The 21,976-nt window shown below is 45.6% G+C and overlaps 2 protein-coding genes across 3 annotated transcripts; one reads left to right on the forward strand and one right to left on the reverse strand.

Moving 5' to 3' along the window:
- Nucleotides 1-52: 52 nt before the first annotated feature.
- LOC126921055 (uncharacterized) lies at nucleotides 53-19,181 on the forward strand. Of its 2 annotated transcripts, none has more exons than XM_050732233.1 (3): nucleotides 53-177; nucleotides 18,457-18,588; nucleotides 18,673-19,181. In XM_050732233.1, the coding sequence occupies exons 1-3, from the start codon at nucleotides 108-110 to the stop codon at nucleotides 18,699-18,701; spliced, it is 231 nt and encodes a 76-aa protein (XP_050588190.1). In that variant the 5' UTR covers nucleotides 53-107; the 3' UTR covers nucleotides 18,702-19,181. The 2 variants fall into 2 exon arrangements, with proteins under 2 accessions (XP_050588190.1, XP_050588189.1); XM_050732232.1 differs by lacking the exon at nucleotides 53-177 and adding an exon at nucleotides 15,433-15,729.
- LOC126921047 (ruvB-like 2) lies at nucleotides 18,599-21,873 on the reverse strand. The gene is made up of 7 exons (XM_050732218.1): nucleotides 21,603-21,873; nucleotides 20,870-20,983; nucleotides 20,362-20,796; nucleotides 19,849-20,281; nucleotides 19,516-19,784; nucleotides 19,326-19,431; nucleotides 18,599-19,238 (listed from the first exon to the last, which is right to left on the reverse strand). Exons 1-7 carry the CDS (start codon nucleotides 21,606-21,608, stop codon nucleotides 19,213-19,215), a joined length of 1,389 nt encoding a protein of 462 aa, XP_050588175.1. The 5' UTR covers nucleotides 21,609-21,873; the 3' UTR covers nucleotides 18,599-19,212.
- Nucleotides 21,874-21,976: the final 103 nt, after the last annotated feature.

A 21,976-nucleotide genomic window follows, 5' to 3' on the forward strand; every position in this document is an offset into this window, starting at 1 on the left:
TCGATTCGAACGAAACATCCGCCAGGCTTGGATTTTCTTTTCGTTTCGACGGATAGTCGATTTATCCAGCCGTGTGTGGTCAACGATTTGGCCCCTGTCGTTCGCGGATGACGGAGCTGACGACGAACCGCGGCGCTCCTAGTTCGATTACGTGTTACACGGGCACCAACAGAGGGGGTAAGTTGCGCGCGCACTTCCAAACTCGTCGCCACCCCTGCGGCCACCCCTTCCTTCACTCTGGCTGAATCGGTGGTGCGTAGCGACCGCTTCGAGTCTCTTCGAAACTCTCCCGTCCGATGAACAAATCGTTTCGGATACGTTCTCGTTTCAACTTGTCCGTCCGATTCCACTTTCGATTCGAATCGAGCAGAAGACGTTCACCGAGCATCGACATCGTCGATACTCTTCGAGCGAATTCTCGCGCCTTCGACGATTTATTTCACACGCCGCTTCTACGATAAACGACGCGCCAAGGCAAACTCGAATCGCGCCAACCAGATATGTTCTTGCGGTGAGCTCAGAGCAGTCGACGTGATTATTTCGTGGTTATTTCAGGACACGTAGTTGCTTCTTACAGAGCGCGAGCGAACGCGACAGAGAACGATCGGAGCCATCGCTGAAAGCGAGGGAGTCGGAGCTAGGGAGACTTTGATTCTCTCGGTTTAACGTGCACGGTGGGGCATGGCTCGGTGTGTTCTCGTCGGTACCAGGGTAACTACTCGTGGTTTGTGTCCAAGGTAAGAAACAAACGAGATTTTCGATCGATCTCGCGTCCTTCGACCGGTAATCGTTGTATCCAGGTTTTCCTTTTGAAAGACGTGCGATTTGCAGCGACAGCGACAGCGAAAATCCCTAGTTTTCGAACTTTTACGCGCAAATGCGATTCTCGTTGTCTCGTCCAGTTTCCTTAGGTTCAAAAGATAGGCGTAGACCATCGGTGTCGAATGATTTTAGCTCGGGCATCGCGCATACCTTCCACAATTTCTGATCAACGTGAAATTCTTCTATATTATTTGTAGGATTACGACGTTTGCTGAATTTCCGCGAACCGAAGCGCTCTTATATATAGAATTTCAAAGTATTTCTCGCCGTGTCGAGAATTTATTTACATAAGCGTTTGCCTCGAAACAGATTTCCATCGGATGAGCCGAAGCAGCGAGTATAAATTGGACTCGCGAGAGATCTAACAGAGCGTACCGTCTTTTCCTCCGATAGAAATGGAGAATCAATTTACGAAGAAGAACTCGCCGTTTGGTAGCGATCGTCTCTGAAAAGAAATTGTTCGAAAGGGATCACGGAAAATCGGGTCGCGTAATTGCAAATTGATTGCCGGCAGCCTTCGATCTCGTTGGCTAGATGTAACGGATACCAATTTTAACGCGTAAATTCCATAAAAACGAGAAAACGTTATTTTATAGGACAGTATCGACTATTACGATCGTAATAAACTTTGAAATGACATCGACACGATGAATGATTTACGATGGAATTAGACAGGTTAAGTCAGACGGTTTGGCCGGCCGAATACCGATTAATCATTTAACGGATTAATTATTAACGAAAGCCAGTATCGTCGTTCCGGCCCTTGTCTGCTTACATATTCAACCGGTGTCTACCTTCGTGCGTTCTAATCGTCACTGAACGTATTTTCGCCTCACGATCGCATCCGGTTAATCGTAGCCGTAGATGCTGCTAAACGATCGAGTTAAGAATCGTTCGGCGAGGTATTCGCTTAAAATGATCGATTCATTCGAGTCGCGGGCGTAGAAAACGAGGAAAGGTTCTGAAAGCGCCCCTGTGCGGAATAGAAACGACGCTCGAGGCGATTCCATTTCAGCTTGAATTCTCTTTGGAAGAGACGAAACGCTTCCTTCGATTGAAAAATGATATTGACTACGAAGAGACGGGCGAACCTGGAAAGACGAGTCGCGAGATTTCTATACGAGACGACATCGACTCACCCTTGATCGTTCGCGGTTGAAGAAAATCGCGATTCTAGAATATCGAGGCTCCGCTAGCGAGAATCTATTAAACGTTGTTAACCCCGAGCAAAGAGAGAAAACGACAGATACACGGGTTGAAGGAGTAGAGAAGAAGAAGGGAGAAGAAGCAGAAGGGCGAAGAGGAGAAAAGAGAAGAAGAGAGGAGAAGACAGAATGGAAGAGAAAAGAAGAGCAGCATTTAACGGAGGCACTTTTCTCGATGAGACGTGCGTATAAATATGCAAGGTAAATTACCCTGAGCGTTATGGCGCGAGCTACGAGCGAGGACACCTCGTGTAGAGAGGGGTACGAATACGATATAGATCGAGCCTGGAGGGACGAGGAGGTCGAAAGGGCGGTGGAAAAGAGAGGGACGACAGTCGGATGGCACAAAGAGGAGGGTGCAGGTCGAGGATCGATAGGTATATAGAGGCAGATAGGAACACAGGAAGCGTCTGACACCGGAAAGCTCCTGGGGGATGGCTTCTTACGAGCTAGTTCTGACCGACTGACAACCCGTTTTCTACTGTTTCTTCCCGTCTTTCTTCCTTCTCTGCCTCCCTTCTTCATATTTTTACCATCTTCGTCCTCCTCGTGGGTCGACTCCAGCTTTATTTTTATCCGTTCGACGCTAAATTTGCCATCGAGGAACGATGAATCGAAACGACGTTTCTTTCACGCGATCGTAAAAAGTTTTATATCGACGCCAGGCCGCCGTAAATCGCATCGCATGCCGACGTCGCATCTAGGGACAACGAGTAGACAACAGCGCAACTCGAATGATAACCCGTTTAAGTCCGTAACGATAGACATATCTGAAGTGAGAATAGTTTCGTATACGATTCGTAAAATCAAGTCCGAAATTAGCTTTTGCTAATAAGCAAACGCGAGTCATCGACAAACGCCGATCGAACCGTCGGAATTTTTGACAATTTTGCGCGAATTTAGCATAGAAGGAAGACAAAGCGAGCGATTTTACCAAACCAACTGCCTGCCACTTGTCGTCTCGTAGATTCGATAAAACCTTTGATTCTTAAATAAAACAACAACAAAATCTACGGGATTGCCTTTACGGCGGTCCACTGTTTGTTGGACGCGAGCCGCGATCTTTGCAACAAACGCGGCACGATCAACGATCGTTCGGAAAATGGAATAGGAAATTTGTCGACGTACGTGTATCTAAAATATGCGGCAGTTGGATTAATCGTACGTAAATTAACCATCTCTGTCTTTGATCTTTTCGCGAATCCCTCGAGGAAGGGAGAAAACAGCGATCCGAGTTTCCTTTATGGAGATACGCGACTGCTTCGCTCCTCCTGGTGTACTTATCGGTGTTTTAACGTTTTCCGGTCCTAGGATCGTTCGCGTTTCTATTTGGCAGCGTTAGGAGCGTGGGTGGAGTGGGATTTGAAACTAACAAATAGGAGACTTCCCTTCGGGTTCGGACTGTTCAACCGCATACGATTAATTGGCTCTTGGTAATCTCTGCCCTGTCCTCTGCAGCATAGATCTACGTAATTGCCATAAATACGGGAAAGTTCTCGGTGCCGTTGGTGCAATCGCTAAATCACCGAACGATAGAAATCGCCGCAAAAAGTCTTTTAAATCGCGCGACCTTCTTTTTGACGTATTAACGATCCTCGGAGGATCGCGAAAGGAATTTCTATCCATTATAGCGAGAAGAAAATACGATTTTTCCGATAAAAAAATACGAGCGATTGTCGTTAACGCGTTAATTGCCACTGTGGCCATCGGTGACCCACGCCTCGCAAAATATTTTAAAACGATTAAAATAAGATAAATTTCGTTGAAAAAATTGTTAACGATGCGAATTAATTTGAGACAATGTTATCGATGAATTGCAGAGTTTAATAGAAATAATAAAAGACAATTGTTTTAGCTACGATGTATCATAGAAAGCATTATACTTTCATATACGTTTTCATATTATGTACACGTTCTATGCAATTATTCGATTTTAAATTTCTTCTTTAAATGCATACAACATCGCTGCCTAATTATCAAATACCATATAAATATTCTGGAAAAATTGAACGTTATGGCGTAATATATTTCGGACAAAAGATATAAAATTCGCGCGACAGTCAACCTGTTAAAGGTCGATGCACCGCTGATTTACGCATATCTCTACAGGCAAATCACACATATTCGTTCCTACCTAGATAGTGTCCGTCTCTCGTTCGTGTTTACACTATTCCGGTAGGGTTTGCTCATTGAAATCGCTAGCCGCGTTATTCGTTCCTATCCATCCGATAGATAAGTACGCTCGTCCGTCCCATCGACAATCCTACGTCACTCCGCTCGTCCGTATCGCCACTTTTCAATTCCCGTCAGAGCTTTCCTTCAATATATATATATATATATTTATTTCTTGATCTTGCCAAGTTGTCAGCAACACATGGGACTGTACGTCTAATCGACCAACACCGAAGAAAATAACGCGAAAAAAGGATTTTTTTCGTGAGATTTTCCCGGATGTAAATCGGAGTGTATGGGATGCAACGTGTTGCACCGAGAGGGAAAAGCTAGAATCCGGTCCACTCGTAGGTCGTACTTGTGTACTTGTGTACTTGTCTCTATCGAGCACGATGCAAGTTACGCGGTGGGACGAGTCAACAAAGTTCGAAGCTGGCACTTCGCCTATTCACCGCACCGCAGACGACACGGTCGCTCGCATACCGCGCTCGCCCCTGTTCCACTCCCGGACACCGGAAACCGAATGCAGTCTGAAGCATCCTGCAACCTACCAACTCCTCGGAACGCACATTGTTTACCCGGTGAAATGTACAGGCTGCCGTCTCTGCCGATTTGATAACGCGAGTCGATTCTTTCAACGACTTTCGATCGTTCGAATTCGCACGATCGTTACCTCCCTAAGCCAGTCGTCGACGTTTTCAATTTACGTTCTTCGAGTAGCTGTCACGCCTCTACTTCTAGCTACTTTCAGCTATTTCCGGCGCGTGCAGAAAAACGTACGAAGGACGACGTAATCGAAGATCTTCGTCCTTTTCTTTCGTAGATTTTTGGATCACGCAGATCCGATCTCAAAGTTTTTTCGTTGACGCGATTGCCGTGTGTTGCGCAACGACCCCAACTTACTTTTTCGAAGTTCGCGAATGATCTATAGAAACGTCCGCAGTGCAGAAGACCGTCGACGCGTCGATCAGTCGTATAAAGATATAGGGGCAATCAAAGTGGCGAAGTTTCGACAAATTCCTCTCGACAGACCGCTCGTTCCCCGACAACGATTTTCTCTCGGCGATGATTACCGAATATCCGACCACTTTTCGAGACCAAACTTGGGAAATTTGTTTCGTACATCGTTCCGAGAACTCGCTTCGGTGAATCCGTTTCTTTCGTATATTTCCTATTTGTAAAAAAATTACTCGATGGTAGGTCGATTACGTCGGTCGGCAAATCGTCGTAGAAAAAGATTTTTCGCGAAAGAGCGATCGGATTCGTGATCAAGAAATTTCAAGCGGGTGCAGAGTCTCGAGCTGTTTTCGCTCGGTGTGCGCGGCGTATCGCATGAAAGTAGTTACGGCTGTATTTTACGAGTCAGACCGTCCAAGTTCGTACGAAAGCGTTTAAGTGGAGACGGTAATACGTAAAAGGGAGGCGTAAAGTGTTAACACAGGCCAGAACAGCAGCAGACACTCGAAACACCCCTCTTCCTATCCTCTGCTGTCGGTCTTCCTTTTTCCCTGCCTGCTTTCGCCCTCTCCACCATCGTTACCTTCAAACTCTTTGACGCTTCGTCCTCATCAGTTTTTGCTTGTCCATCCATTTTTCCTCCGTTTCCCAAACCGTCGCTTCGTGCCTTTCCTAATGTATCTCTTTCTCTTGAGGAAACGAAGCTTCCTCAAAGATCAGCCGTGCCTGCCTTTAAGAGAAATCTTCGTCAAAGCAAGACGAAGATCCGCGCGTCTGCGAGGGTGCGTTCATTTGCCCGGAACGTTGTGCAAAATTACCTTCTCTCTCTTTGTCTCTCTTCGCCGTTGAAAAAATTGGACGATTTGGCAACCGTAACATCTTGGAAGGTCGAGAAGTAAACGATTTGCCGGGACGAACAGAAACGAGGTCGGGGAGACCGAGCAAATTGGTCGAAAAGCAGAAAAGGCTGAGGGACTCGATTGGTAGTCGCGACACAGAGCGGCAGAACGTAACGTTGTCGCACGTGGACGCGTGAATATACATAATACGTAGTGGTCAAATGCGATACAACGACGATGGTACGCGACACGAAGCCATGCGACACGTAGAGAGGCGAGGCAAGGCGACGGTGACGTTTGAGCGTGGCTCGCATACGTTCGATGTCCATACCGTAGTTTGATTTACGCCGCTGTAAATACAATGTCTATTAAACATGTATTCCGCACATGGACGTTCGGAAGATAGATGGTAAATGACGAGGGTCGGGTGGTCTGCTCCCACGAGGCGCGATACAAGCTTCTTCGAGTACTCCGGTTCGTAACGCGGCACGTTGCTGTACCAGAAGTTTACGTATAAATTACCGCCGTGATTCTGCTTGCGACAATGAAAGCTACCTACCTTTTGCGAAACGACGTCTTCAGCCAACTTTTTTCTTGCGCGGATTAGCGCCGAGATCAGCGATTATTCGGCTCGAATTACGTGGCTCGTGGCTCGGAGAAAAGTTCTTCTATACTTCGAGATACGAAGGATTATTCGAATTAAAGTACCTGGTAAGCGTTCTAGACAAAGACCTTAGTTTGCCGAAGGAAGGGACGCTGGTTCGCGATCGTTTTTCATAAAAGTGCAGCTACGTCAACTCGTTCGATCGAGGTAGTTGGTTTTCGGACGCAAATACTCCCAACTCTTTGGAACTCCAATACTCTTTGGAGAAGTACGAAAACTTTCGTTAAGTCGTTCAGTGGTCGCGACGACTGCTTGAGAGATTTAATAAGAGGTAGAAGATAAAAGAAAAACGTGGTTCGAGAAATTCATCGTAAGCCTGCAGCTTTTCAGGGTGTACCGAAATTGAAATCCACGTAACCCACGGACGAACGAGAAGTTTTTACGGCATACGGAAATAAAAGCACGGCAGGAGTCTCTGCTAGAGCTACCACGCAACGTTTTTCACTCTATCTAAGGATCTAAAGGGAAGCTTTGCCTACGCGACGCGTTCCTAAATTTTCCAGATAAATTTTATCGCTGCTCGTTTTATAGGATACGGTCAAAGGGAGCCGGACCAGTGAATTAGCAAGAGAAAAGAGTTGCAAGCGTTTAATCCTCCGATCTGCTCGTTAATTCAAAATGTAAGGAGCGAGATAACTCTTTTTTTCTCCGCGTCTCGGCGAATTTCTCCACGATGAACGACAAAAGCTCCAGGATCTTGACAAACTGAAGCGCCGAGCTTCCTCGAACCGAAAAAAGAACTAGAAACCATTGTAGCTCTCTCCGCGTGGTCCGCGTAAGTCTTATTTCGTGATAGCGAGGCGGTGCAGGCAACTCGAAGGAACAGCGACAAAGGCGACGAGCGAAACGCTATGCTCTTTGACAGCGGCAATTACGCTCGTTGTGCGATGACTCGATAATTAGAGGCGTGCGAGCGTAACAAGCGAGCGGGAATGCAAGGAAGAAGACCGCGAGTACTCGAGATGAAAGTACGCAATTCAGTACGTTTTACATTCCGGTATCTGGCATCTACCATCGCGTAACTACCCTTCTTTTCTTCTTCCGCTTTATATCGGCTCGTGCTGCTTCGTGCCGAGCTTTGTCAAGAAGAAAAGGAATACTCGCAGTCGAAGGGAACGGAAATTTGTTTTCGAGACTGTCTCTCTCGCGAAAACCACTTACTCGACCAGATACGGCGATAGAACGAACGTCGTATTCCGAAACACGGAAACGGTTGTTCTCGTTTCGAAATCGTTCGAGGCATCCAAAGGAAATCGGATATTCCGAAAAACAATTTGCTACGGCGAAAGAAATACACGCGCAAGGGCATATTGGGACCGACAGCGGTGGAAACGGCAGCTCGCCTATGATTCGAATCTTGGCCCGTTGCTTCGAACGAGGGTGTCAAGCAGTAAGAAGAGTTTTCGAGAGTAGAATCGGCTGGAGCAGCGTCGCGTCGAGCCGTTGACGAGTCAGCGGAGGAAGAGAAGAGAGGGAATCTCGACGAGAGCGAGAGAAAGCGCGAGGAAAGAGAGTGGAAGAGGGGGCTAGTGCGATAGCCCTAACACGAACGCACAAGACCTCGAGGAAATCCTAATATTTTAACCACTGGCGAGGAATGAAAGGACCCGGGTGAGCATGAAAAGGGAAAAAGGGGTGCACGAATCATCCCTGCGTACCCTTAAACCCTACTGGATGGGGTGGAACCTGCAAGGTGGGTGGAACTGTATACCCGTTGCGGTACCCCGAGGGAAGTACTTGCAATTAACGCGGTAAGACTCGGCTCTAGCGAGGGGTAGTACACCCTTCTTACCGGTAACCACCCTTCGTCCCTGCTCGTTCGCTCCTCGTTTCTCCTCGATTCTCTGTTCTCTTCGTTTGTACACCTATCGTATGCTGCCCTTCGCCCCTCTCTCTCTATCTCTCTCACACACACACATATAGACACACACACACACATACAACATACATTTTCTCTCTTTTTCTCTCGTTCGCTCGTTCGCTCGCTCGCCCGGTGGTAGAGTACGCGGCTCCTCTGCGTCCATCTCCGTCAAACCATTCCCTACGAGCTCTTCGAGCGCTCCTACTCATAGGGGACGCCAGAATGGCTGTGTTCGGTTATTTGTCAGGGATACGCGTAATCGCGCGCACGCGTGCTTCTAGCCTCGTGAAAATCTCCACGCCTTGCTCCCTCTCTCTCACTCTCTCTCATCCTCTTCATGAATTTGCCTCGCCACGACACGCGCGTTCCTTCTTTTTTAACCACCCTTCCGACGGTTCCGACCTTTCCTCCAGACTCACGCGCCTCCCGATGCAACAGATTGCGATTAGGCGAGTTATCGACCCTACGCATGACCATATATCGAGTCGAATATAAACTGCAAATCGGGTAATTTGGAACGATCTAATCGTCGGACGGACGCATTGGCGACTTTCGTTTTCTCATTGGCGATCACCGATCGATTTCGGTCAGGCTTTCGTCCGGTTGATTACGCAAACCAGCGGACTGGGGCGATTGATTTTCCGTTTGACGGTCACGCGTGACCGTGCGTCACGCGAGTAACAGCTTCCCGAGCATATAACGTTAACGTAATCGACTGCTTTACGCGCCGACAGACGTTGGGGAGGAAAATATTCGACGGAAAAAGTCGTAGATTTTTTGATAAACGCAAACGCGTGTAGCGACACGTGTCGGCTGTAACGCGGAGGAAAAGAATCGCGAGAAGTTACAGCGGAGAGTAGAAAAAATTCGTAAATCTCAAGTTGCGAGTGGAGATCACTCGAGGGGAGCATCTCGTTCACGGATTTCGATTTTAACTCGTTTCCAGGCTTATCTGCGGAAAATTATGCACGCATGCAAGACCGATGGCGTACGTGATAACGGCGCTCCATTGTGCGCTCGTAATCCGAATACGAGAAATTTAAAGCGTAAAGCTAAATAGTCTACTGTATAACCCGCTGTATTGCCATATTCACGGATGAAGAGTTAACGTCGTCTCTGCATTTGTCGCAGGATCGCGTGTAACGTAATTTGCAGACGCGAGGGTTCGTTCGCTTCGAAAGGCATCGTATTCCTTCTGTTTAGTACTTCGCTGTAATACCGAGGCTGTTAAATCGAGCACATCGAGACATCCGAGTTTCGAAGTTCCAGTCGAAACGTGCTTCGTCGAGAAAGCCCAGAGAAGCGAAGAATAACGGAAGAATATCGGCTAGGAACTCGTCGATCGCTGCTTTCTATCTGGAACTGGTAGATTGCAAGGACCCGGAGGATTTTTACCGAGGTTCGTTAATCACGCGGTTGTCGAGAAAACGGAGTGGCAACGCGAAAGTAGCAGCCGAACCGATGGGGAAAATAAGAGATCTCTCTCGTATCCCGGAAATGCGGCTTAGTCACCGGGGTGGCTATTGTGCCTCGCCGAGTGCACAGTCGTGTAAAATCCATAAGGAACTGTCGTACCGAGTCTAGATACCTCGTAGCTGGACGTGTCGCGCAAAGTCGTTATCCGTAGGTAGGTTTCAAAGGTGCACGACCCGTAAACGTTTCGATTGATTCGCGTACGTCGCACCAACGGATACGCGTTCTCCCCGCGTCATAAACCGCGGTTACAGTTGCTCTGCTAATCCATCCAGCGATTCTTTACGATCGAAAATACCGGCCATCGAATGTTCTTAGCCGTTTTTAAAACTTGTCAATGCCTAGCGTTTCGCTTTACGTATATTTTATCCGCCATTGTCCGGTGTAAACGGTATTGACCGATAGCCGGCTGCGTGAAATCCACCGAAATAGTCGATAAACGATCGCTTTACTTACAAAGTCGCTGTCGAACGACTCACGGATCCGACGAAACCGAAAAACATGATCGAACGAACGCGATTAATAAGGAAGGGACCTTACGAGCAAACCGAACGTCGAATAAATCTCGCGCCAGTTACCAGCAATTGTTTGCGCTATCTCGGTCACGAGTTACGCGGCTATGATTATCGATTCGAAAGTAATCGCGCGACAATCTAGCGATCGATGGGTCGGAGTCGGCGTCCCTCCGCAGTTCGCCGATTCGCGTTCGTTGATTCCTTGCGGAAGGACAGAATCCGCTGTCTGTCGAGAATCGAGCAATTTTTCGTAATTAGTATTCGTGGTGAACGTCAGAGTGCGTCGGTTTTATCCATCGGTTTAGAACCATCGTCCCGTGAAAGGTCGCTTCGCGTGCCACTGCTCTTTTTCTATCGGGGCGGAGACCGCACAGCCGTCAATACGGTTTGACGGGTGTCAACCGATTTTTCCCGAATATCAGGCTCGCTCGGTCCACCGTGAATTTCTGTAGTCGGTCGCGTGATTCGCGACTCTAGCCAAACGCGGCTAGACGTCGTCGCTACCGAAGCCTCGCGCGACTGCCTAAAATCAATATCGAGATGTTTTATATCTCCTACGAGCGGCCAAGTTGCCGGGTTTAGCCAGCAGCCGGCAGCTTGCCGTGTTTCGTGAATTCCCGGCGCTCGTTACCAGAAAATCTGAAAATCCGAGCGAAACGTACGCCGTGTCTGGGCTATTTGGCTCGATTTTCTGCGCAGCCATCGATAAGGGATGAACGTTTCGGGATACAGTCCATCGGTTGAAAGAGCCTGTTCGCGGAACGCAGGAGGAAAAGAAAACGAAAAAAAGCTCGAGAACGAGCGACGCCACGAGACTGGTCTGTTCCGGCCAAATTCTGTCTCCCGAAGCTCGATATTCCAAATAGGTGTGGTGTCTATGTCCGACACGATGAGGTTTGCGTGTTCTCGTTTCGAATTAAGGAAACGGAATTATCTTCGATTGCGATATACGGTGCGACATCCGGCTTGTATCACGATACGAAGCTTGCTCGGCGGGACTGTGGTTTTCGATCGATTAACAGTTTCGGTCGAAAGGCTGGCTCGCAACGTACGTTCCGCGTATCGTTCTCTTTCATCGCTACTGTCTTTTCTTTCTTTCACGACGCTTTAAGATACCTCGGTAGACCAAAAGACGATACAGAGATATCACGATCGTTGCTCGACAGAGGTAGAAACGTACTGGTAGTTACGATAACGTTCAACTCCATTCTACTTACCTTGAAAAATATCCGTAACGAAATTTCCCGTTTATTCGACCGATCAACCGCACCTGGCGGAACGATTATGTCAGTTGTATTTGACCTAGTTTAATTTAATTTATTATCAAACGACTGGCGAGTAGCTTTTGCTGGGACAAACACGATCGCATGAAAAATTACAAAGAAAAGGAGTAAAAAGACAAAGAGGAAACGAAGAAGTAACAGAGTAACGATTAGCAGTTTTTATAATTGGTAATTAGTAAAAACTCGGACAAGCCTTCTTCTTCCATTATCTACTCCTGTTCTCCTCGTATCTGCCGAGTCAACCCCGGCCTGGGCTGCGGAGTTAATAAAAAAGAGTACAGCCGTGGAAAGTGAAAAGGAGGAGAAACGAGGAGTCGAACGAGTCTGCCGAAGGCTCTTCCGATGGCTGGCGTTTCTTCGATGTCTTCTTCGTCGGTTCAGATCGATTGACCGTTTCGCGGGCAAACGGTGATTTCCAAGGTTCCACGGAGGATCATCGTCGATAAGGGTCGAAGCGATCCGACTCTCTTATCTACGTTGTTTCTACTTCCGGCCCGACTTATCGCAGTTCGTTGCAAGTGCGCGCACCGAGAATACGCGATAAAATGCACGATCGCCTTCAAGACCGTAAAAATAGTAATAAATCTCGTCCGGAGCTTGCTATCGTGCTCTCTTTACGACCGATCGCTTTATAGCAGAGATATTGCACGAAAACTACCAGTGGCAGAGACCGCGCTTATAACGCAAACAGGAAACGCTCTGTCTTCCATAAACGACACGAAGCTTTCAATTCGCAAACTCTGTCGGACAACACCCGCGAAAGGAAGAGACCTACCCGAGAGGAACGACGCTTTTTCAAACAATTTCTGAGATCCATATTTCTCGGGAACCGGTGGAAATCTTCGGACCAAAATTGGGAGAATACGGCGTGCAAGGAGGTGGCACGCGAAACGGAGGTTTCTTTCGAAAGGACACTTTCTCAAAAAAATTTGTCTTCGCCGAATTTCTCGACAGTGACGGGTATTTTCGGCCGAAAACAGGGGATTTGTATCGTTTAACGCGCGCATCGTTCGTACGTCGATGCACTTACCGAATGAGTCACTCCTCTCGATTCCGCTTGATTCCCCTCGTTTTCTCGTTAATGGGGGAAAGCGGAGATTCAGGGGACGACGCTATCCGAAATGGAACGTCTGTTTGCCCATACCGTGCGCTTATGTGTACTTCCCTATCGAATTTCTATCCGAGGCGATGCGTTTTTCTCGATCAGGGGTCGGTGCATCGACGATCCCTAATGCTATTAATTATCAACGTCTAAGGATGCCCCGGTTACGCTTGACACTTGAAACAACTTTCGTTTTAAAAATACCTCGAGTGCCGAGAAATCAAGGTTTTCGAGCGTTACGTAGAACGCTCGTACGACTCGTGTCAAATCGAGCGCAAAATAAGTAGCCTCCCTGGTTGAAAATCATAATGCCTGTATCTTTTCTATTTCGAGGCAGGTGTCTATCTAAAAGAGAACATGACGTCACGTTTTTACAGACCATTTGCCTGGTCGTTGGTGACGTTCCTGTCGCTCGCACTCCTCCGATCCGTCGCTGACATCTCCATAAAGCCGCGGGGGTGGATGAAATAATTTCGGCTCGTGTATCCCGACCGATACAAGAACAGACTACCACGACAGAATGGCTAGATTATGCGCGGCAAGACCCGGATGTGTCAGCGTGTATGCCTTTGCTCGTTCCATGCAACTCCTTCTAATCGATTCTAGCTGCCGTTGTTTTAGTTTTCGATCCGCGACCGATCTACCCATTACCGATGATCCCTACGTATGGCGCTTCCAACGTGCGCTCGATACGTCCAACGTATTTTCCAATTTCTGTATCGCGATTTTGTATCCTTTCGGTAGTTTACGCTGCAAGTTAGATCACCAGGCTGACTATTCTTAAACGCTAACGACTATGTAAATCTATCGTACTTGGCCCGGTTACGCGATAACAGCTACCTACAGGCGTCGGAACGGCATCTTTCGTAAATAGGAGGTTTAACAAGGTTTCTGAATAACATCTAGACTGCGCAAAATGTGCTCTGAGACAAAACGACGGAGCTTTATACGTTCGGTAAACGGTCTTTTAGCGATAACAGGTGTTTCGAGGGTAGAAACACAGATAGCTTTGCATCGTTGCGAATAAAGTTAATCGGCCGAGGTGAGCAAATTTCGAGAGCGAGAAACACGCGCACGTGAACGCGAGACGATGAAACGAGAGTCGCGACGACTTTCGCCGACTTGCGTGTTTCCGTTTGCCGATCGACGAACGGCTGAAAGAATGAACAAACAGCGGGTAATTAATGGGGTGATTAACGCAAAAGAGCAGCGAGGGAACAAGCAGAGAAAGGAGGGATTTCTCCGTCGGAGAGGTGGAAAAAAAAAAAATAGGACAAAACAGAAAACTCTGCTTCGTTGCTCGCTATTTATACGTATAGCTCGTAGTATTAAAAGACAGTTATTCTCGAGGTAAGTCGAGATTTTTGAAAAGATAAAAATCGTAGTCACTTTAGACACGAAACCGACCTCGGCGACCGAGCGAAATTTCTGCCAATTTGGAAACCACTGAACCCGGAAAGCCGATTATACGGACCGGAACAGTGCAACTAGCTCTATCGCCGCGCGAATACAGAATGGCGAATAGCGAGCCGAATAGGAGCCACGGTCGTTCCTCCTTCGATCTCTGGATCCTTTCACTTTTTAACCCAGTTTCCATTGTTAGGCCAGCGGCAGGTCGTTGCTGTCACACCCGACTCGACTACCGGACCCGACTAAACCGATCCGATCCACCGTATAATTAACGCCGCAATATCCAACTGTTTCGCCGCTTTCTTCCTCGCTGCTGTCGTCCCTTTACGGAAACGCGTCCGACGATTCGTTTCCTCGCGAAATCTCTCACTTTCCCTGGCATCTTTTTTACGCAGCGTGGTCACGCGTTGCGCAACTTGGACACAGTTGCACGATCGCGAACCAACCAGAAAGGAAAATGCTAGGCGATTAAATGCGCGTTAAATGCGTGAAATACCGCGTTGGCCATCTCTGCGTCGTGTTTCGCAGCGCGACACGAGCCGCGAGTCTGCTGCCGCTCGTCGTGCTCTTTAGTCGTTAGACGAGAACGCGCGGAATAAATCGACGAATGACGAATATCGTCAATAATTAATACAAATCCTTGACGCTCCTTAGTTGTTCGTCTGAAATGTTTTCCTCCTCTTTCTTGTCTCCTTCCCTTTGCCGTTCCATCATCGACGCGACTCGTCATCAACTCGTACGATTCGTCTTGCGACTCTTTTTCTCGCCTGTGCCATATCTTCTGCCGAGTATCGATAAGAAATATGAAAATTCTGCTAGCCTTTGGACATTTCCATGTCCCTGTCGGTTGGGAAACAGGCGATGTAAAACTATATGCGTCGCGTTCCACGCGTGACATTTAGAAATAGAGAACGTCGAACCAGTCGAACGTAGAAATGGAAATTTTTGAATCGGAACGAAACCGGAATCGATCGTGGGAACCTTTTCTCGTGCGAAACAGGGACGAAGGTGGATGAATGATCGGGTAATAGCGGTGAGACTTGAAACAGAAAATCTACTTTCTTTTAGCGGTTGAAGAAATTTGACTGCGTCGCGGTACTTGGCTGCGCTAGAAATCCGAAGCTGCGAGTTGCCGGAGAGTGGCAATTCTGTTGTTTATTCGCAGCTTTCCCCACTCGTGGCAAGTGTTTTCACCTCTTTAGTCTTTGCTCCGCGTAGTGCCGGCCCAAACATCGCCAGGAGTAGCAACCTCGCGACTTCGTTCTCCTCGATCGGTCCACGATCGCACCGGAAACACGATTCTTCCTCCCGCGAACCATGTCGTTTCTTCCGACCTTCCTTTTCGTTTGTTTCCTCGTGACGATCGCGACGACGTACGCGAAACCGACCATCTACAAAAGAAACCATGACAACGTGTTCGAGCCAGGTAAGACGCGTCTCTGATTGATTAACACGAAATAAATTAACAAGAAATTGAAATCTAAGTAACGATAATCTGCGATAATATCTACGCTACTGTTGTCGCTTAACGATCGATTAGGAACAATTTGTAACGCTAGTGCGCGACCAAGCGAATGGTGTCTCTTCCGTTTTCCCTCGGCTGTGTCCATGCTGCGTCGTGAAAAAGTGACTCGCTTTCTTTTCACTTTCTCGCGCATCTCCCAATCAAACGAGATTTTGTCCGTGCAACGAGTTTTACGCGATTCGGACTCGTCTTCGCTGGCTGCGTAACACGTCGAAGAAACCTCGATCGACTCCGCAACGAGACTTCCTTCGATTTGCGAAACTGATTTCTTTACCGTTTGCCTGGATGAATATCGAAGCACGAGATGAGCGAGGTAACGAGGCGTTCGTGGCGTTTCTTAAAGAATCGAAAGTTTCGAAGCTTCTTTCTCCGATCTGGACGGAGATGGAGGTCTTGGTCGCGCGGGAACATCTGGCCGCGGAAAAGCTTTCACCTTAATTGTTGCCGCTCGCGCCATATCGATACGAAGACGCGCCTTGACCTCTCTCTCCTTACGAGCGAATCTTCTTTTCTTCGGTTTTCCATCGCTTCGCGCCTTCGCCGCCTCTACTCGCTTCGTTTCGTTCTTCCGACAATTTGGAAAACATCGAGTCGCGTGACGTCTTATGTGCAAGCGCTTACGCGAACCTCGACAAACAGATATAAACTGTGATCTAACTAGCGATGACTAATTCGCGCGGATCTTTCGATCGACAATCGGTTCTCGAGGCTTGTTTGCCTCGTTGATCGTACATGGTAAACGTCGATGACAAACCACAGGTTGACAAATGCATCGTCATTTGGCGTGGCGTTTTATCGACGTCTCAATAGGACCGAGCCGGTATCGATGGAACTTCAGACAACTCGATCAAACTCCGCTACACCGTCGCTATTGCTCGTTATCTGCCTTCTCGTTGCCTAACCGCGAGAGACCGGAGAGTAGCATAAATTACAGTGAATGAGCGCATCGTGGCGAGGACAAAACCGACGATCGGTCGGTATCCGCCGACGTCTGTGCCCGGAACTGTGTTCTTGGCCAAATAAAGAGCGACTTCTTCGAGCCCGAATTTCCTTGAGGCCACGTTTGACAGGTGGGAATAACGGGCCGATGACGTCAGTCCGCGTTCAGCGTAGGCTTCGATTATAGCGAGGCCGCGATCTCGAGTAGATCGTATCCCCGGTGCAACTGCTAGAGCGGAGAGTAGCGTTGCGTCTCCTGTTTCGTATTGTCGGCTGGTTTCTAGGATAGCAGGATACTCGCTGGACGAGTACGCGCACCACCGCTGTTCATCTGCGTTTCCTTTCGTTGCAGGAGTCGTAACGATCGAAAGGTGCGCCGGCGTGCCCGTTTTTGCTCGCGAAGTTGCGTACCGATCTTTATCCGTTCGCCGTTTGTAACGTCGAAGCTGCTTCTCGTCGTCCCTTTCAGCCTAAGAGAACTTTGGTTCGGAACGCATGATGCAAAGAAACTGGGGAATTGATCGAAGATCGAAAGACCAGATAGAATTATATAGCGGGAATGGGCGAGCGGAAAAGCTAATACCATTGAATTAGTTAGGCTGTTAGGAAAATTGAGTTATCGGTTCATTAGTAACGTCAAGTTTATTGGGTTATTAGCGTTATCGAGTTATCGGCTTCTTAATAACACCGAAGAGTTCCATCGCTATTAATACGAAGGTACGAGCCAACGATTAATATGCAATTAAGATTCTGTTAGGAAACTGAACGGCTCGCAGCCGCAGCTACTAAGAGTCGTCCGAACACGCTTAATTGCGCTCGTTCTTACACCCTGTACAGCAAGGGGACGCGTGTCGCGCAAGACCATAGTAGAACCTGCACGACTCGACCTTCGTTGGACTATCAGAGAGAAACAGAAGAAGAGAGAAACAGAAAAGGAGAATGTTAAATATGATAATCAATCGGCGTAAATGTCAACTGCAGTCGAGTATGGCACGCAGGTTGACCGTGTAGTCGCGTGATTTGGAACGTTTCAATGCGTTCACCGTTCACGCGATTCGTAGCGAAAATCCACGCTTCTCGAGTATCGCTTCGCAAAGAATCTCTCTCGAGTTACGTAAGTGGAATATTCTTTTACTTTCGCTACGAAAATTTATCGTTACTCGAAAGCTACTAATTTTCAACTACGATCCCCGTAAAATTTCTCCTTTCACTTTGCGTTAACGTGGACAACGTATCTCGATTCGATTTAACGAAATATTCCAAAGAAATAACGAGATAATTCGGTGGTAAATTCGCCAATGAGAATTTAATCAAAATTTCACAGCGATGGACAACAGCAACCGTAATAATAAAGATTTGCACGAGTAGCTCGCTATCTCGACTGCAGCTCGTCGAATGGACGTCGACGTCGACGCTGACAGTCGCCTACTTATCGAATCGATATTCGATTAAAACCGATAAGCAAATATTCCTCGTTAAGGATACTGGGAATAAATGTTTAGCGCCTCGCCACGTTACCTACGTTCTTTTTCCTACTTGATGAGAAATGCGAAATGCGAGAGAAATTGCGATACCCTGAAACGTAATGAACTTATCTTCTGTATCCTTAAGGCGCGTAAGCTTTAAAGCGCAACTCTCGAACGAAACCTCGTGATGTTTAATGCGAAATTTCGCTATCGATTGTTTCAGTGATGATACCAGTCTCGTCCACGGTGATTCCTCTCCCCGTCTACAAAATGGAATATGGTTTGGGATTCATATCGAAAGATAAGAAGGCTCAGTCGTCCTTGAAACCGGAGGGTGGAATAAAATTGATAACGAGTAAGCAAAATTTATGCGAAACTATGTATGTATTTGTATACATGTATATCCGATGAAAGGAACAATGAATATCGTTTCTTACAGTTAAGAAGAGCCAAGAGAAGAAAACGTAAAGGTACGAAATATACGTACTAGTTCCAGATTGACTTCATTCTTATCGTAGTCTGTCATCGATGAAGCGGTATATATTCATTAACATCGTACGGTGATGTATATATATTGTCAAAGCTATAGATTGTAAGCAAATCTCGGATTTATTTTAAATGTACGACAGATTTCAAAAGTTACGTTTCAAGTAGTAACAGAGAGTTTACGCCAAAAACTAATTTACCTCGACGATTAATGTTAGAGTTAATTACCTCTGTCGTTATGAACTTATTAATAATCGTAAGAAAAATCAAACGCTGTAAAACCAAACTGTAGCGAGTATGAAGAGAGAATTTGTTAAGTTTTTATATTTAATTTGAACTATAGTACGTCGTTTTTGCTATTATAATATTTATACATTACGTTTATGTATATCTGCCCAACATTTTGAAGAAATATTGAAAGGAATTAATAAGTAGAAAATTATAAACTTTTATTGAACAACATTCGCGTTTAAATTTATTTATTTACCTATCGTTACGATATATCCATCGGTTCTTCCGCTGTAACAGAAACAATAACACGAATGAAATTTGAGAAACGTAAAGGTTCTACTTGTTCTTTCTTTCTTCTCTACAGAATTTACTTACGCATTTCATTGAACATAAAATCATCTTGATATTCTTTGAGAAACTGTGTAGATCTACTTTCATCGAGGAATAATTGGTAAACACGCTTCACGTCATCGATATTGACCTGTATTTACATATTATCTTTATGTTCTTGTAACAGTATAAGAAGTACGTATACAATTAACAACACATATAATACGATACTTACTTCCGTACTCTTCCTTCGCCTGCTAACGAGAGAAGCAGTAGTAATCAATTGAATCGCGTATCTCAATGAAGTTTCTAATGCGATCCTGGTAAGAACGGTTAGAGCATCATCCGCCATTTCGCAATCTTCTTCTTCGCATCTTATCTTTAGAATTTCTTTCAATTCCTTTTCTTGATACGGACTCGTTGGAACGATGATCATACGATCCAATAGATCTATTGGAATACCATGCGGACTTTTATAATTCGTTCCTCTGATCCTAGTAATACCTGTAAAATTCAACGATTAATTTTTTATCGATTAAAACAACATATATGCACGAGTATAAAGCACCTCTATTTGTAGCCATAATAACGACTGGTGCCATTTCATTTTCGAGTGCTCGATTAAGAAACGAGAAGCACTCGATATCGAGCATATGAACCTCGTCGATGAACAAGACGCCTGGAACGATTTCTGCTTTTCCTTCTTCGCGCCATTCAGCGACTTTCGCATTTATTTGGTCTCGTACTTCTGATTTAATTTCTCCTGTATCACCAGAGAACAGCGCCAAAAATCCGTGGGTTCTGCTGTTAATAACATCGACCTCGTGTAAAGTTACTGTGTGTACGACCTCTTTGCGTTTTTGTAATTCACCCTCGGGACATTGTACGAAGCGAGTTTGAGAACCAGTTGCATCATAGTCACGAGCTCTAGTAAATGACCTTCCCAGTCTATTTATTTTTCCTGTGGCTTTGTCGATTGTAATCACGTCTCCAGCTTGTACCTTAAGCGAAATAATAATTGTAAGGAGCCCGATAAACAATGTTACGGAAAAATAAATATTGATTGCTTGCCTTTACTAACTTTTTCTTTCATTAAACTGTCGATCATTTTGTTTCCTAGATCGTAGATTGTTTCCATCTCCGTTGTTTTCAGTGTTAGTTTACCAACTTTAGCACCTATACCTGTAGCAGGTCTATCCACTTGTATTTCGACTACTTCACCTTCTATAATTTCTGTTTCCTCTTTGATTCTGACACCGATAGATTTTCTAATAGCTTGAGTAAGAGCTTCGGTTTTACTCATTTCCAAAGAATATATTTCAGAACCTGCCATTGAAGTAAATGGAGTATCCATTCCTAGAGCTTGTGCCATTCCCATGGCAATGGCAGTTTTTCCAGTCCCAGGTTGGCCCGCCAACAGTATAGCTCTGCCTGCTATTTTACCATCCTTAATCATTTCAAGGACAACACCTGCGGCTCTCCGTGCCATAAGCTGACCAACCATGCCTTGCGACACCTAAATAATCATACATGAAATTAATGAAAGTAGGTATCGAAGTCACAATGCATAAAAGACTAATATATATTACATGGCGAGGTTCTAAACTATCATCCAAACCTAAACCTCTAATATGAGAATGTGCACCAATTCTCTCTATCCTTGTGATTTCACGAACTTCTTGAACTTTTGCAGCTGCAACGGCCTGAAATAAAGAAAGTAATTATATTAATATAGTGCTAATATATTCTACATACAATATTGTCATAGAGACAGAGAGATATAATACACAAGTGGGAATAGAAACAGAATGCTGTATAAAGACCACCTATAAGTCCTTATTTAATCCATCATTTACACTGGCGCTACCGCTTGATCAATTTTATGTTTACATATTTATTACATCGATGGGCATGCATTATAAGATCAAGACATAAAGTGTCTCTATGCAGCATTCTCTTTCTATTCTTATATCGCTCTTTCTATCTTTCTATCTTTATATCTCTCCAAGTATTACAAAAGTATATCGATCAAACAACAGTTGCTATGCCAACTTGTTTTACTTCAATTCCATTAAAGATGAAATATAGAAATATAAAGCATTATACCATTTAAAATTGATACGATACATCTTATCGTAAAAATAGTACGATAAACAAAAATGATCTTTATATTTTCAAACGCTTAGAAAAATGAATGTATTCCAAATAGGTTAACTGACATAAACAAGATAAAAACATGGTAATATGAATATGTTTGTCGAATATAACGTAAAAAATACAAAAATTAACTAATTATAATATTAATGCATAATAAATACTTACCGCCATTTTTGCAAATTTTTCACGTGTTTATTCCTTACTAACAAAACAGAACCTTTTTAAACAGTCCTACATGCGAGGATTGCCAATAGCGACGCTATCAGAAAAGTCTCAAAAGCATGCGTATGCGCATTCGTCACCAGTGACGTATCCAGAAAGAATGTGTTAATTGGTGCAATCTGTGACGGCAATGGTTATATAAATAGGTCTAGATATTCGCTAGGGGTAACAATCCGTCTTTTGAGTCGAAAATAACTAAGATGGAGAACAAAAAAGGTCTTGTCCTACGGGACACATAGAGATGAATAGCATGTTTTTGCTTTGTCTTACTTTCATATTATACATGTGTATGTATAACGCATGCGCGGAACAAGAAC

This window comes from Bombus affinis, chromosome 10, assembly GCF_024516045.1.
Source record: "Bombus affinis isolate iyBomAffi1 chromosome 10, iyBomAffi1.2, whole genome shotgun sequence".
Lineage (NCBI taxonomy): Eukaryota > Metazoa > Arthropoda > Insecta > Hymenoptera > Apidae > Bombus > Bombus affinis.